At 35.0% G+C, this 17309-nt stretch overlaps 1 protein-coding gene across 14 annotated transcripts in view; it reads right to left on the minus strand.

The window, feature by feature from the left end:
• Positions 1-306: 306 nt before the first annotated feature.
• Positions 307-17309, minus strand: part of NEK1 (NIMA related kinase 1) — a 42900-nt gene continuing 25897 nt past the window's right edge. For 7 of the 14 annotated variants that reach the window (XM_030239031.2, XM_050973498.1, XM_030239029.2 and 4 more), the window contains 17 exons: positions 15859-15942; positions 15238-15321; positions 14650-14742; positions 13529-13624; positions 12868-13041; positions 11308-11376; positions 10995-11226; positions 9785-9937; positions 8940-9125; positions 8239-8359; positions 7954-8036; positions 6827-7044; positions 6107-6261; positions 5047-5258; positions 2865-2998; positions 2453-2585; positions 307-489 (listed from right to left, as the gene is read on the minus strand). In XM_030239031.2, the coding sequence (XP_030094891.1) occupies positions 476-489; positions 2453-2585; positions 2865-2998; positions 5047-5258; positions 6107-6261; positions 6827-7044; positions 7954-8036; positions 8239-8359; positions 8940-9125; positions 9785-9937; positions 10995-11226; positions 11308-11376; positions 12868-13041; positions 13529-13624; positions 14650-14742; positions 15238-15321; positions 15859-15942 (2241 nt within the window). In that variant the 3' untranslated portion in view covers positions 307-475. The remainder of the gene's footprint in view (positions 490-2452; positions 2586-2864; positions 2999-5046; positions 5259-6106; positions 6262-6826; positions 7045-7953; positions 8037-8238; positions 8360-8939; positions 9126-9784; positions 9938-10994; positions 11227-11307; positions 11377-12867; positions 13042-13528; positions 13625-14649; positions 14743-15237; positions 15322-15858; positions 15943-17309) is intronic. The other 7 variants (XM_050973504.1, XM_050973503.1, XM_050973500.1 and 4 more) reach the window with 3 other exon arrangements.

Raw genomic sequence — 17309 nt, forward strand, 5'->3', positions numbered from 1 at the left:
TTCCACAAAAACAGTAATACTTCCAACTGTTCAACCATACCAGCTATCTGTTCATATGGCAGAAATTCTGTTTTAATCATAGGTCTCAGTTTTGTATCAGAATATATACAGGTATTTCTTTCTCTGTTTCATTTGAAATTTGAGAGGTTACAGTTTTGGGGATTTTTTGTTTGGTGTGTTAAGGTTTTTGGGTTTTGTTGATCTTTTTTTGTTGTTTTTGGTTGCTTGGTGTGGGGTTTTTTTAAATTTTGGGCACCTAATATTTAAGGAACACATATGCAAATCCACACAAGAGAACACTAAAGGTATCTCAGTTTAAAAGGCATGTTTTTTCTCTTTTTCATACAATCAACATTCTTTTTTCAAGTCTTGCCTCTCCTCCCCATGTTACATTCTCCACTACAATCTGCTGTTCAGCTGTGCGGACTTCGGACACCGGTGTGTAGTAAGCACTATGAAATTTCCTGAGTCAGGTTTATTCATCGTTACCTGTACAAAGTAGAAGAGGGGGAGAGACAGTGTGAAAAGGAGACACACACACACAAGTGAAGCTAGGGTTACAAAATAATCTACAAACCACAATTCAGTAAGCAATAACACAAGAATATACTAAGTCTGTCACCAATGAGGTGACCATGACCAAAGCTGCCTTAAAGCACTACACACAAACATTGAACATCATGTCATCTTGGATTAGTGAATTTAAGATAGCTGCACCTCAAGTGCCCTGCTTCAGTTAGAACAATCCTCTTAGGAAAGAGGAATAGAGATTTTCTCCCAGCATTTCTTATTTGAAGAGCATAAAGCTTTTGAGACAGAAGCTCATGAAGATCATTCTGTCTGTCACTTGTCCTCTATTCACCCCTATTAGCATAGGGCTTTTTAATTCAAGTGTCTGAAATGTATAGAATTACTTTTTCTTATCATTTTTGGATGATACCACAGATTTGTAAAATACAGAATTAGAACTGAAACTAATAAAAATAGCCACTTGTTAATCAGCATTTTGCCAGATGAAAGTCAGCTCATTTTAATAGGATTCACTCAGACAACAGCTTATAACTTGTATGCCAACATTTCAGCAAATTTTCATTTAAGTCTTTTAGTACTAGTTTTAAACTATCCTTAAAGCAGAAAAGTAAGCAAAAGAAAATGGTGACACTATAGTAACCATTTTCTTATTATTTTACATTGCCAGTCTTTTGGACACTTGAAAAATGGACTACTACGGTGCATCTTTCCAAATCTGCCACTAAATCACGAAATTGTGCCTGAAAAATATTTTTCAGATATTTCTCTGCCACACTTCTCTAATACAGCATGAAAACAACATGGAAATGATTGTCCTTACCTAGCAGCTCTATATCAGTAGGGAAAAAAAAATTGGAAAAACGTAATTTGGATTAGAATTAAAAAAAAAATGTTTATGGCTTTCTAAGTAGTTTTAAGACACCCCCCAAGTATTCACATATAAAATTCATAGAAAGCTGTACCCTTATTTGACCTTGCACTACCAATGCAACACATTTGTAAAAGAATTTAAAAGATGCAGAAAGTACATATTGGTTAACATGCATTAGAATATTTTTTTAAAAACTGAAATGCATTAAAGAGTGATCATTGTTTCTAAAGCCAACGTATGATCTTTTTGATTTCTATAAAACTAATTAAAATTTTAGATTTCTTCTTTTTCTCCTCTCCAGTGAAGACTTTCACCATTAGACATCTAAAAATACATAACTGCAGTTAAATTATTGACATGAGAGAAATGAAAAAAAACCAAAACCATTCCGTTGCTGATGGTGGTCTGTGTGGTTTTTCATAAGTGTGACTCTGAAAGATGGAGCAACATCCATTTGCCTTGTAACCTCTGCTAAGCTGGGCAGGGCTCCAGGGCAAAATAAATTATTTTCATGTATTACTGAGACACCAAATAAGATGGATGGTACATACACATCAAGGTCTTCTGAAAAATGCTAATTATAGGATAAAGAGCTCCATGAAATTTCTGAAAAGGAGTGATGGTGCAACCTATTAAAAGTAACATTATAGAAAGCATAATACTATTTCAGCTAAAAGTTCATTAATTCTTAAGATAAAAATGGTTTTGATTCTGCAAATTTTGTGCTGGATTTCCTTTCCTCATGTGTGAAACTGTTTTACAGAAATTAAATATTTATATTGTTCCTTTTGTAGGCCAATTATTGTTGCAGTTGACTGCACATGCAAATTCTGTTAAATCAGAGTGGTCAGCAAAGTTTGCCACATTTTGTTGCAGGAATACAAATGACCTTTGTGGAAAATTTTAATTAATTTAGTCAATCAATATACCAAAGCACAGACATGTTCTAAACTCTGTGATACTATGATGTTTTAAAAGTATATTAGAACCTATATTGTATATGACCAAGTAGGAACATAAGCCATAATTGCCAGGATACACTGAGATTACCTTCTTGGTAGGCTCCGTCTGCCATTACCAGATGAAGTATTTTGGCATACAGGTGTTTGTGTTCATTTCCAAGAACAGTCTGAACTACAGCTGAACAAACATCAATATTTTCATCTTCATCTTCAAGTACAGCCTAGTGGAAAGAACAAACCATGTTGCCAAAATTAAAATGGGTATAAAATGAAGTAGTTCAAATCTATTAAATGCAATTCATGGTTAAACCAGAAGATTTTCTCTTTAATCCACTGGCCAAGCCTTTTCTCTGATAACAGTTTAGTGTGCCAAAACAGATTTAAAGACTATAGAAAAAACCTTTTACTCTAGTTACACAAAGTAAGTAGTTAACTGGCACAGCAAACAGTCCTAGGTGCTTGTTTCTTCAAATATTTCCACTTGAGCTTATTCCACAAACCTTTATTTTCTCATAAACTTCAATTAATTTATCAAAGCCTATTTCCTGCTCCAGGTTATATCTCAACTCTTCTAAGTGGCTGAAGATACTATCACATTCTTCACATTCGCTGGCAATCTCTCCATCACTATTATCTAGAAAGAAAGGAAACAACAGTAAAACCCCCTCAGTTCTACATTCTTAATGTTGCTTCTAAATCTCTAAAACAAATACCCTTTTAAAAGCAACCAAACAGCTAAGCTCAGGAGCACTGTATGATGTTGGCAGATTTTTTTATGGGCAGATGTTCTGACAATACGCAAGAAAATAGGAGTAGTCCCTTTCTTGAAAAAAATCCTGAATCCCAAATGGGAAGCATCCAGCTATCCCCACTAAATCCCCACTCTGGGGATTTAGTGGGGATAGGGGTATTCAGCCTGAAGATAAACACGGTATGGTCTTAAAGCAGAATTTTAGTTAGCTAAGTCAAGTTCCATACCACCACTCTATAAATTTCTGAGGTGAAACTCATGAAGGGCTGGTGGCTGTCCCACATAAGGGAAAGGAGTTCCTTAATGAAGCAGCAGTCTTCTAGCAAAAAACGAGGACATGTATGTTACCCATCCATTGCTTTCTGCCCTGAGATGCATCTTGTTCCATGGAGCAAGTATAAAAAACCCAGTACTAATGTAGCTACAGAGTTCCTTGTTCTTTTATAAGTGCATCTCCTTTGTGTAGCAAATTAGGCATGCCAAGAGGTGCAAAAAGATACAGGAGAGACAGGAGAAAAATCAAGATAATTTTGCTTATAGGCTTCAGAAACCTTGAAAATAGGTTTGTAATGGTAAAACGTGAGGTAAATTAACAAAAAAGGATGTTTTTTTAAAAATACAAGACAGAATCCCTATGTAAATTTTCATTGTAAAATGCAGGAAAAAATACTTTCTTAAATAAGCATTCAAATTTGGAGAGAACTTGTCCACCAGGGAAAAACTTCATACATTTCAGAGCGTATCATATCAAACCTTTAAATACTATTTCCTGTAGATCACAAACTTCATGAGGTAGTATTAGAAGTCTACTACTTACAATTCTTATATATGACTAGTGTAAGGTATAGTCCTGACCAAATCACACCCTTCATTCAAGTATCAACAGTCAAATCAATAAGAAAGTATCAACAGAATAAAAAGTTGTATATGGGTTAAAAACCCATTAAGTTATTTCTAATCCTCTATTTAACATCTAGATCTTGAGAAGATTTTGTCTCAAGTTCTATCTGTTACCTTTTTTAAGGCTGGCCTGCCTAACTCCCTGCCCCAACAATGAAACTTGAAATTTTTATGGAATAGCTAGAAGGTAGGACACTGGTATTAAACTCCAGCACTTACAAGCAGAATTGCAGACACAGATAGTATTGCATGTTATCAGCATATAACATCAGCATGCCACAAAATTAAAGACATTAACAAAGTTTATTTTACCTTATAATAATTATTGGAATGTATTATTAGATGTTTGATTTGTTGAAATTTTTCTTCAATAAAAATTACACAAAAGCTTTGTTTTAGACGAATTACTGATTTTTCTGTATCTTTTCATAACTATATTTCTAGCTGCACTTCATTGCCCAGCAAAATACTTCCATTTCCACAAGAATTTAAAATAGAGAAATGAGACTTCAGGAAGTTGTGCATAGCTAATGGAAAATGCTAAAAGCAGTAATTAATTTATCTGTCTCACTTCTTGTCTGACTGCATTAATATCTAATTTTGGCTAAGGACAAGGTGAACAATTTCATGTTCCTTCTGATTGCCTGATAAATTACTTAACTGTAATTTAAGCTGAATCCCAGATACTCCAGTCATGTAAATTGCTATTTCTTTTTCACACTTCTAGCCATGAATTATTCAAGACATTCAATGCATTCTGTCTTTGATCTTCCCTGAAGCCAAGTTTTAGACAATTTAGAGAAAAAGGCCCATCACTACCCAACAAACAGACAAGCTTTAATTTGCAACATGGAATGTTGCTTAGATGTTGACCTTAACATTCAGAAAGTCTGAATATAGTCTGATTTTTTAAAACTTATGTATAAAAATTATCAATTAGAGTTTTACTTTGTTATAAGTTAACAAAGCTAAAACATTATTCTGTATCTGAATTTTTAACATGAATAAAACAGGTATAACAGAAAGTATACCTGACTGCCATTCTTCATTAAGAGCACTTTCACTGCTGGGGTTATTTTCATCTCCTTCATCCAGCTCAGTACCATTTGTTATGCATTCCATGGCATTAGCCTTTAAAGTAGTCTCTTCTTCTTCACTCAGTTCCTCACCAGGCTGCTCCCTAAGCAACTGTTCCATTGAATCCCGGAGCTCCTGCAAATCTGTGTCTGTCTCTCCAAACATACTAAAGACATGTGATATAAAGTTTATATAATTAATACTTTGCAAAACAAACCCTGTAGAAAGAGCTCATTTCTTTTGTTAGCAGCAAATTGAAAAGCCAGTCTAGCTGGAGGGGAAAAAAGTAGAGACACCCTCCACCCTCCTCCCCCAGCTATTTGTGACTTCAGTCCAATATGACTGCAGCATTGATACCTTTGTATCATGCAACACACAGGGAATAAACAGATATCCCACAGACTCATAAAAAGAATAAGTCCTCAATTCAACTTTATTGGTAAAGTAATTTCAAAATCCTGTATTTGTGCACTACTACAGAACCCGGGCAAATATAACATTTTCAATCCAGATAAAAATGTGTCTGGAGCAAAACAGAGATCTAGAGCTAAGCAGACTAGATACACAAGACTATCAAAGCTGTGGGGAACAGTCAATTCCACGGTCAGATTTTGAGGGACTTGAAGAACATTCTAATTAAACAGTAGAGGAGATAAATGAGCAAGATTCCCAGAACATAGAAAGAAAGGAAATATTCAAGATATTTTTAGTTCTAGAAGAGCAATAGCAATCAACTTTGAGTTATTTAAGCAAAATGCAATTTGCAGACACCAGACAGAGTAACACCTTGGATAGATTTTGGGAAGGAAATTTAGACAGCTATTGTATGCAGTGTACCCCATTAGCTTCTCAATTCTCTGGAACAAGACATGAAGTAAATGGTTCAATACAAAATATTTAAAATATGGGTAAAAATTCCATGCTGGTATAGTGTGTATAACTTGTTAGTGTCTAACCAGAAACATTCTTAACTAAGATGTCTGTTAAAATACTTGATAAACTTGATACACTCACATCTCCTCAGAGTCAGAGGGTCCTTCTTTGGCTTGTTCATCTTCTGTATCATCTGTTTCAAGATTATGTTGATGCTGCACATCTGCTACACTGGGAACATCAACTAAAGTTCTGTACAGTTTGTAAAGATCTGGGAGGGAACATGTTCTCAACATCTAGAAAGGCAATAGAAAGCTTGGTTGGTAACAATATTAAAGACAGCTTGAGTTTACAAAATACTTTAAAATGAGATTTCACTGCTCTTCAGGCTTCCTGCTTCACAGCCAGAAGCTGTGCTAGTAGATTAGATCCTACAGGAAAAAATCACTTGGTTTCCAGAAATGACACTGGAAATCACTTGCTGCCCTGTTCAGTGATTGTTTATGACGGCAAGGTAGTGATCATTCTAAAAGACTGCACAAAAGGGAAAAAGCAGATGTGGCAAGTTAGGAATGTTTTCATGAACTCCCTCAGTAATGTCTCAGAAAAAGAGAGGAATTCCTCCACAAACAACTGGAACATAGAATGTTGAATGGTGAAACCAGAGACTTTCACTGCTGCATGAGACCTGCTGATGTCATGAGCACAGTGCAGCTGAACTACAGGGCAAACATGGCTTGACAAATACAAACACCGGTTGAAAGAGTTGTGGCATCTTTATGGCCTTATTCAACTTCAACAAGAAAGTAAGAATAATACTATAGAACAAAAAAGTATTTCTTTTTTGTTATTTGAACTTGCCTTTGGGTCATTTGCATCAAAAAGTCCTGTAGAAAGTCCAATCAACAGTGAACTTTTGCCTTTATTTCTTGCTGGTGATATGGAACGTGAACGAGGTACAAAAGACTCTTCCTGTGAAGACTGAGCTGACAGAACTGGTGAGGCTGTTGGTACAGCTGTGGGCTGTATTACCCTCTGGAATAAGGGTTCAGCTTGCTGAGAGTCACTGGAACAAGTTTCTGATGTGGAAAAAGAAACTCTGTTACATATCTAACCAGATGAAAACCCCAAGATATTTAAGGAAAAGGTAATTGCTGTGAATAGACTTAACTAATTTCTCTGATACAATTAAAGAGAAAAGCAGATAGCACTTGAAAAGTATTAAAATATTTTTGATCATTTTATTTAATGCAATTACAATGTGAAATTTTCCCATTTTAACTTTTGGAGACTATACAACCCTCAGTTATAGCCTGCTCTGTTCTCAGGCCTTCTGTTTTCTCATTATCCAGTCCATGTCTGATACTGTATCACCCATTTTCACCCACTGCTTATCACCTTATTCTAGATCTCCTTGAAGTTATCTCAATACAATTTGCCCAAACAGGGGGAAAAACCCATCTAGTTTGCTTAAGCCACCCTTAACTAGATGCAAGAGTATCATTAATGATGCTTTACAGTATGGACTATGTTTTTTCTGAAGTTACTTCCCAGACCTCCAAGAACAAGCAATTCTTCTATGCAATAAGGATTGTCATTAGCAGCCACTTAAAACATTGAGCTGCAGCTCAGTAATAATTTGAAATGTGTATAAACAAAGCAACACTTCTATTAAGTAAATAATCAGATTGCATAACATTCTAAATAGTCATGTGAAAAAGGTGTAACATTCAGAAAGGTGATGTTCATCAGTATGGGCCACTGTCCTGTTCATCTATGTACAGTGTAGCTTTCTTGTAACATGTTTTCCTCCAAAGTGACAAACATAAAACCTACAATTTGTCTTCCTAATCCATCAGAAATTTCCTCTTTAGAAGTAAGAACTGAAGAAGCAAATAAAAAACTGCTCATTTGGGGTTAATGAAGTGAGAAGGGATGGCTCAAGCACCCCACACTGCCAAGCCATGGAACATGAGACTTGCACTGACCTGCTGGAGCTTCCTTTTGTGGTTGCACCTTGTTGAGTGCTTCTTTTTCTGAAGCTGCTTCATTCATTCCATCATGTTGTGCCCTATTATAACACATCACATCAAGGGGAAATGCCATGTAAAAAATGGTCATTAATCTATGGAAGTCATCAAGTGCAGTAAAACTAACACAGCAGCAAGCAATGAAGCTTTAGCTAAGTGTAATTTTAACTGACATGTCCAAATAAAACTCAGTTAAAGCTCAGTTGTTTGAACTGGAGAGAGAGGTCAGAAGAGAGTACTTACACATCTTCTTTCTCTTTTACCCACACTTCATTAACAGTGCTAGGCAACTCCTTATTCTCCTTACTCTGGTGCATTTTATCTTCCATTTCTTCCAGCACCTCTGCTTCCAAATCATCAGGCTCTAAAATTAATAGTCATTTACTTTATTAAAAATTAATTCCAATCAAGCAAAAAGATGGGGAAGTATACATTTTAAGATTATACTTAAATCCTTCATCTTAGATAATTTTGCAGATACAGCAGAAGTTTTGTAATTCCAGAGCTAAAAGTTTTGGTTTTTTCTGATACCAGAAGAGTATCTTAAAGCTCCAATGAACCACATCTTCTAAAAACCTCAGTAACATGCCCCTAGAGATCTAAAGGATGCTGGTATCACATAGGAGAAAAGATTCCAGCACTATTGATGGGAAGAAACAAACCAAACCCCCACCAAATTAACAACAAATATTTGAAGCACTTTAGAATTCTACCTGTACTCTGAAGTTTTCTACAAGCACATAAAAAATCTTTCAGGAAATCTCTAAATACATTACTGAATCAGATTACAACACAGGCATAGAAAGCACCTAGTCCTACCTAAAATGTGTTAATAAAAACCTGCATATTACTTATGGGAAGATATAAAAGTATACAGGATCGTTACTTCACTTACTGCATTCAATAAACAGATTTTAAGTAGAATTACTGATGAAATGAGTTACCATCCAGCATAACAGCTTTGCTCTGCACCAGGGTGGGTCCAGTTCTTTGAGATTCTTCTGGTACAGCTATGACAGACTTTGTAACACCAACTGGTACTGCAGACTGAACTCCAACAGGAGAAAAAGCCTTCTCTTCCTTCTCCTCCAACGAAGACTGATGATCTCCTTCAAGAAGTTCTGCAGTACCTAACAGAAAACAATTCTATTATGTAAACAGTGCTTTACTATATTTGGATAATAAACTACAATGTGGCTAATAAGGTAAGTTGGGAATTTTTGTTTCTTTAAAGAAAAACAGAAGAAAAAAACTGCATGCTTTTAGTACAATTATGTAAAGAAGAAAGCTAGAAATATTAAAAATCTTAATTTCTTATATTACATTATCATTAGTACAAGTTTATATTTGGAATAAATGTAAGTCCTTTGTCCTTAGAAAGAACTAAGGGCAGGAGTTGACTGGGCAGGAAAAAAAAATAAAAAATCAACTGATATGTAAGTCACATGCTGCCAACAAAGTTACAGGAAGCATCTCATGAAGTATTCAGATGATGACATCCTTTCAAAAAATAGGATTGTTTCTATTAAAAGGCAAAGTTTAAGACTTTTCAGCAAAATGAAGATCCTTTCCTTTCAGCAGACCCTGGTTAATTTCTTACCACTTCACTGAGTTTGAAATATTTTGGTGTCCTCCAGTATCAGCTTGTGCTTACATTCAGAACTGAGGCAACACCCAGAAGTAGAAAGCAAGAGAGAATATAAGAATATGCTTCTATTACTTCAAAATCTTTCTCAGCAGATAAACTGTCACTACACTTGCAGTGCAGATAATTACCCACTGTGCTTACCATTTATCTCATCTTGTTCCTCAAGGATGTCAGTTTGCAGCTGCAGCTCTGCTTCTCCTAGGATCCTCAGAACTGAATCAGTTGGGCTTTTGCCCCAGACTTTCCTGTGAGGTTCACCAATATCTAACTTAATTACTTCTCCCAGAGTTTGACCTGTTGGGACACAAACAGGTCAAACTAATATAAAAACTTTTCTAAATTAGACATTTTTATTCATTCTCTATATAATAAATAATCAAATAAACAACCTCCACAAAACTTAAAACTGAAAAGGTGACAAAGAAAGAACTCATGTCACCTCACTCCAAATCAGACAGCCTAAAGACTGTGCTTATCTAGAGCTTTTCTTCTGCCAATTCCAATCAATAACAGATTATTCAATACCAGTTGACATATGCAACTTAATAGCAGCAGCAGCAGCAGCAGCTCTTTTCAGAAATTCAGACACTCCAAAAGAAAGTAGTATGAGAAATGTTTAACATTGGCATAAAATGGTCTTGAACTTTACTTGAAATGGTAAACGAGAAAGTTTTTTGTCTTGCTATCCTCGGACATTTATTTCTGTTAATTCTCCCTCCAAAGAAAACAGGATACAAAGCGACAAAGATAACCACAGTAAAAGAAGTTTCTTGATTCTAGCACTATAAGACTACTATGCAAAGATGCAAGTCTGTTACATTCTCAATGATTATCTCTTTCTACAATGTGAAACAGACTTTTAGTAAGATATAGTGAAACCAGAAAAAAGAGGTTTCAACCAAAAGACCAGAGAAGGCAAGTGGAAAATCTTGATTGAAGATTAGATGAAGTTATAGATCTAAATCAAGAAAAACCCTCAGTTTTTTTTTCACTGCTGATATTACAACAGGATTTTCAAGTTAAATAAAAACTTTCATATATTTTAAATACTTTTTATTCTTTCTGTTAAATTAGTGCCTATTTAAAAGAAGAAAGTAACCACTCATTTAATTAGGTAACTGTTGTTGAAATGATGAAATTATTTATTGAACCTCCTGCAGGATGTTTAACTACTCAGCCTGCACCTTATTCCTTATTAAAGGGAATACATAACCACCCAATTTTTAGAAGTGCATCACATGTAACTGATAACAAGATGATAATAATAAAGAGTACTTGGTTTATAAAAACACACACTACACATGGCAAACTGATTTACTAATACCACAGTGACAAAAAAAAACAAACTTACACTCTGCTCCAGAGAAAGAATCTTCCATTGACAACTGAGCTAGAGGAACGACCAACTCAGACGCCCCAGATTCCCATTTTTTGCGATCTCCCAGAAATGGCTGGTCGGCTTGTTGTTCCTTACCATCTTCAGATGCAGCTGATTCAGAGGTATTTTTACCCTCCTTTTTTCCCTTCTCATTTTCTTGAGCTTTAAGATTTTGATTTAATCTTCTCAGAATTTCCCGCTTATTCTGAAAGAAGGACCAACATATGTATTAAAATAGCACCTTTCTTGAAAGGATACCTAAATGACACTATATAATTTGACATACTTGTATTGCAAAATCTGGCTTCTTTAATTCCTCCTCAGACTCCTGGACAGCAGTTATTACATGTTCATCCTTTGAGTCCCAGAAGCATGAAATAGAAAGTAGAAGAACATGTCAGAAAAATATTATCTTGAGAATAGTAACAGACATATAACAAAACCTTTCGAAATACAACTGCGGTAGACTGAAACAGAATGCTTGATGATTCTGTTTTATTCTGTCCCAAAGACAGAATTTCAAGGGCACCTTCCAACTTTGAACCGATCACTATCTAAAAGTGATGAGCAAGTGAATCACTCAATTTAAACAGACAAATGAGATTTTTAGAGGACAAAACATGTAGAGATAAAGCCAGATCTGACCTCTACAGCAAGATAACACCGAATTCCTATGCTACAAATGAGTAATTCTACAAGAGAGCTGAAAAAGTGGCAAGCGCAGAGTCAAGGATAATTTATGAAGAAAAAATAGAAGGGAAAAGAGTCAAATTTAGTGATATGTAAATAAGCAAACGACATACTGAAGGCAAAAATGTAGAATTTATAATCTGTGTACAAGGCTTGTATTCTCCAATTCAAATTGCTCTGTGTGCTATTTTTCAGCCTGTTATAGTCACTGTCTTGCATTACTGTGTGACAAACTGTTCATGTGGAAAAAAAAAGGTTTATTAAAAAATATGATTTAAGTATTTGTCCAAAATACGATTTATTTTTCCAGCTATCAACTGACATCTTTCAGTGTATAACATTTTATATTTTACATATATTCTTAAGTGTAAGTTTTACTCTATTTCCAAAGCTATAGCCTTCAAGGTTGAACACAGTATGAAGTACCACACTACACTGAATTTAAAAAGAGCTTAGGCAAATGTAAGAAAGCTAGCATTGAAATTAACATCGATTGTGTTAAAAATTGAAATTGTACAAGGTTACACTCATCTGCTCAGTTTCACAATTGTAACATAAAGCAGTTGAGGTAAACATATAAGTTTTTACAATATCAGGACCAAGAACACGCAGAATAGAAATTAGGATACTGTTTTAGACAACAAGAAGAGACAGCACTAAGAGACTCAAGAATCTTAAGGTTTGTCTTCTCTGTAATATTCAGCACATTCAAGCTCACTGAAAACAATCAATCATTAATATAACATAGTCCTATAATTCCAAATTTATCTGCTCACTTCCACCAAGTAACCAACTCATTAACTCCCCTCTTCAAGGGGCTGATGAAAATGCTGGAAGTTGATATCTTCTTCGATGGAACATAACTGCCCTGATCAAAGTGGAAACTGCAACCTAGGGCTCATCATAAGCTTTTTTGCTCAAAACATGAATTTCAGTTTCAGCATACAGATGTGTTTCAACAGCTTTCAAGCTTTGGTTTCTTTTTATATTTTTTTAAATTTCTTTTCCCTAATTAGAAGCAACAAATATCTTTAACATTTTTTTTTTAGCTAACCTATACATTTTCTCTAAACATTCTCTTTCCAGTCAGTATTTATTATTTATTTATTATTTATTACCTTTCCATTCATTTTACCCTCTTCACAAAAGTACCTACCACACCCACTTCCTTCAAAGCAGAAGTCATGGAGATGACAGGTACACCAGGCTTCACTGGAAGTTGTGGCTTAGGAAGAGCTGCCCCAGGCTCCTGTAATCCATCCATAGGACTATGTTCTGTAGCTTCCACATGAAAAGGCACGTTAGGATTCTTCACTCCTTTTGCAATCAGCTGTATAGATGCAATTTAAAAAAATTTAAAACTTTACTTCAGGACTTTACACATTAAACACAGTATTATCAATTAGGCTCATGTAATACTTACAAAAGGACAATAATTCCACACGTTCATGCAACGGACAACTGCCCACTGCATGTCAGTTTGTCAGCTTCACATCCTGCTTTTTCTAGTCATAGTATTACTAGTTGAACTTGTTCCATAGCACACACAAGTAAAAGAAAATAAAATAAGTTTTGGTCACTAACAGACGATTAATAAGATAGTTGGGGTGATCCTAATGATTCTTAGGTAGGATGTTCAGAAGTCTTCCTGCAAGCGTACCTAAGATTAGGCTTCTAATTAGGGAATTCTGACTGACACAAGATACTCTTTCCAATTTCAGAACTACTTGTCTTGAAAAATCACAATATAGGATTTTATTTATACAAAGATATGGCCCTACATACTTTGACTGCATGTAACAGATTTATTTTCTTACATGTTCTTCCCAGGCTCTTTTCTCTCTTTCATATGCTTCCTTTCTCTTTCGCTCCAACTGTTCCTTCAGAACTGCTGCACGAGCATTTGCTTGGGCCTACAGTAAACAAGCAAAAAAAGATCAACTTAAAATCATCAGCAGCCTATTTCATGGAACATTTTAAGAAGGGATATTCTTGGATTACTCATCTCTTTCTCTCGCTACTGTATAGACTGTGAAAGGAGGACTCCACTGACAAAATCACCACACACGTATAATAACTGATCATCTATACTGAAATAATGGCAACTTCTCAAAATTTAATTGCAGTTCTTGATTTGTATGGTTGTATTTTTAGTATACATAGTAATCTTAAACAGATGAATGTAAAATTAGAAACTCTACTTAAAATTAGCTTTGAAAACATATGCATTAATCAAAAAGTATTAAATATTATGTTTTAATTTTACTAACTTATACACAAAAAGCTTCACTTGCTGTTTCACCACGAGTTTTCTGGTTAGGCATCGGGTTAGCTTGTTTTTACACTGTACTTTGCAGATGGTGGGGAGATCATTAAATGGATAAGAGCAATAGTTGGTATGTATAGTATTGTGAACTAGTTATCAATATAAAACCACCACATGGAATAAAGTTCTAATTAAACACTGTATTTATATGAAATGCACCTGTTTTAAATGTAATTCATCATAGGGTTATATAACTCACATTCCAATCCACACATAACCAATGTCAGCCCATTTAAGGAGTTTTGCCTTCCTTTATTCTTTAAGTAAAATAAAGGTGTTGTCTAAGGTACACCACCCTTACCCTTTCAGTCTCAAAATGCTGTTTTAGTTATACCAAATTGCCATTTGGACTAAAGTTACCCTAGAGATAAATCTCAAAGACTGGGATACAGAAAATCCTTGACTTGCAAGGATGCCTCAGCATGTTTTCAAATTACCAAGATAAGGCAGATGAACACAGTAGTTTGCTCTATACAGTTAAACTCTCCTCATTCCCCTTGTAGTGGATACATGAACAAACTATTGCTAGGAAAATGAAATACAGGAAAATTCATGAGATATAAAAACATATCTGACAACAGTAACTTCCATCTCCTCCCACTCTACACTTACCTTCTGCATTTCTATCTTCTTGCGTTTCAGTTCTGCTTCATCACTAGAGTCCTGTCCATCAGAACTGGCAGTTTCATTCTGCAAAGTGAAAGTCTTCATGGAATTATCATCAGTTCATGTATTTAAAAGCTGAGTGATATGAGTGCCTACTCAGAATATTTTAACCGACTATATGACTAACATGGGTCAGTTTCACTAACTCCTTGCTTACATGCAATGTTTACTTGAACAGAGCTTCATCTCTGAGATCAGTGGGGGTTTTATTTGTTTGGTTTTTCAAGGAGGATTGGTTTTAAAAGATGTGAAGCTTTAATAAATCAGGAAAAGATTAATGTGCCTCTTGTTGCAAGGAAAGTAGCCTACAATGGCAGGCTCTCACCTGCCACCCCTCATCACTGCTCCATGTTCTGCAGGTGAGGTATACAAGAAAGGTTTGATGCTCTGGAATTCCAAGTTTTTTTCACAATATATACTGTCTTAAATATATGTTTATATAAAACTGCCTAAAACAAAAGTCTTCCACCAGGGGTAAAAGAACACACCCCACACTCAACTTCCATAAGTATTTAAGATTATTTTTAAACCAACCTTATCTCCACGAAGTTTTGCTCTAATCTGCTGACGTTCATTAAAGTTTTGTAGCCGGATCTGTCTCAATCTTGCCAAATATTCCTAACACAAAAAATGAAACAAGTTTCAGCTCTTTGGAAACTCTCTCCAGTACGGTTAACTTAAACTATATCAGATTCCATAAAGAAATAAAATGGGTGAACCGCCCTCCAACATTATTGTTATCACTTCACCAGCATATACCAATCTCCAGAAAAATTCTCATGTAATTAAAATATAGAAAATTGGAATGTATGTTTGTCAGTATTAATTATAACTACACTTTACATTACTGAAAGCTAGGAAAGGTTGCATTTATCACAACAGGATTAGGATACAGCTATACCTATGGGTATCAAATTCAAGAACCTCTCTGAGAAAGATTGATGAAATCAGCTATTATTTTGATTATTTTAAAAACAAAACCAATTAAACACGCCCAAACTTTAGTACATTAACAGTAAATTATTTCCTAAAAATTAAAAAAAGTCCTTTAATTTTGTTACACAGACGGAATCATGCGGGGAAACTAGGCACAGTCAAGGTCAAAATATTGCTATTTTTGTGATGAGCAAAGTGGCAAACATGCAGCAAGCATACCTCTTCCTCCTTGTTTCTGGATTTTCTTCCTCTTGCAGAAATGGACCTGCCTCCATAGGTATCTGCCAGGTTTTGCAGTGTACCCTGTTTGCCATTTAATGGTATCAAATTTAAGGTGGCTGGGGCAGTAAAATTATCTCCTTTATCCAATAACGGTTCATTTATAAGAAACCAAATCCATCAAAGATCTGCAGATGTTCTGAAGTCAACCAATAAGCCTTTTTCACTTACATGAAACATATGACAGCAGTAACTAAAAATTCTGAGCAGCCAAAGAGAGAGATAAGAGCTCTAAGAATATAGTTGCCTTTTCCCTTCAATTCTGATTTTCTGATACTATAGAAAATTTAGGTTGCAAAACTAAATTGTGATGGGTATAAGCTTTCTACATCTGCATTATATAAAAATGGTGGCACAGGGATGGGATTTCTGCCATTGTTGAATTAAGCCTAAAATAGAAAGTGGAATCTTTTACTGTTCTTAGATTAAGCTTTTTTAACAATGATGACTCAAAAATCTACTAAAGCACTTAAATATACTCATTACACCTAACAAGCTGTGCTAAATGTCTAATACACATGCAGCATACAGCCTTGGTTCATGTGATGTACTCTGTTACTTGTCACCAAGAGGATTTCAACCTTTAAGAAAGTTCTGTATAGAACAGTACAAGAATCATTTAATTTCATGTTTTCTGCCTGGATTAAAATCAAGAATACTTGAATTATTTTACTAATGATATACCACAATGTTTTTTCTGAGAAGGTTAAAAATTCCTTGATTTGTTAGTGCAACATACAATAAAGACAGCAAGCACACATACACATGATAGACCTTCTTCCTCATAAAATGCCTGGGGCTTTGGCTTTCTCAAGCTTGTGTGTAGATTCCAGTGAGGCTATTGACTGAATCCAAATATTCTGGTTAAACAGTCTCTCAGATTAAGAAAAATTAATAGCTAAAGGAAATAGCACACTACTGCACTTTAGTGGTTTAGTAACCAGGGGATCAGAGAAAAATTAAAGGAATGTTGTGGAAGAGTAGATCCTATACATTCATAAGGGCCCCATAAATGCTGGTTTCAGCTTGAACATTAGGCCATACAAAATGTAAAATAATCTTTTCCATATTCATCTTTTCAGAAAATATTTGGTTTTATTTTTAACTTTTTATTACATGTTCCTGAGCTTTACAAAAGCTTACTGGCACTGTTGAAGGAATTTCCTTGTTCTTGGTTCTAGCATTGAAGTTATTTTAGGTATTTCCATCATTGATGGTGAACTGGAAGCAAGATATTTGAGAACTGATTTTCTTTGTAGATTGTTAATTTTACTCATCTGTTACATTAAATTTTCAAAGACCAGGACTCATGCTTTGCAATGCCACACAGCTACAGTGAAGCAGCAAATTAGGTCAGCAGCTGTCTAAAGAAACAGATGTCTGTAAGTACT

This window comes from Serinus canaria, chromosome 4, assembly GCF_022539315.1.
Source record: "Serinus canaria isolate serCan28SL12 chromosome 4, serCan2020, whole genome shotgun sequence".
Lineage (NCBI taxonomy): Eukaryota > Metazoa > Chordata > Aves > Passeriformes > Fringillidae > Serinus > Serinus canaria.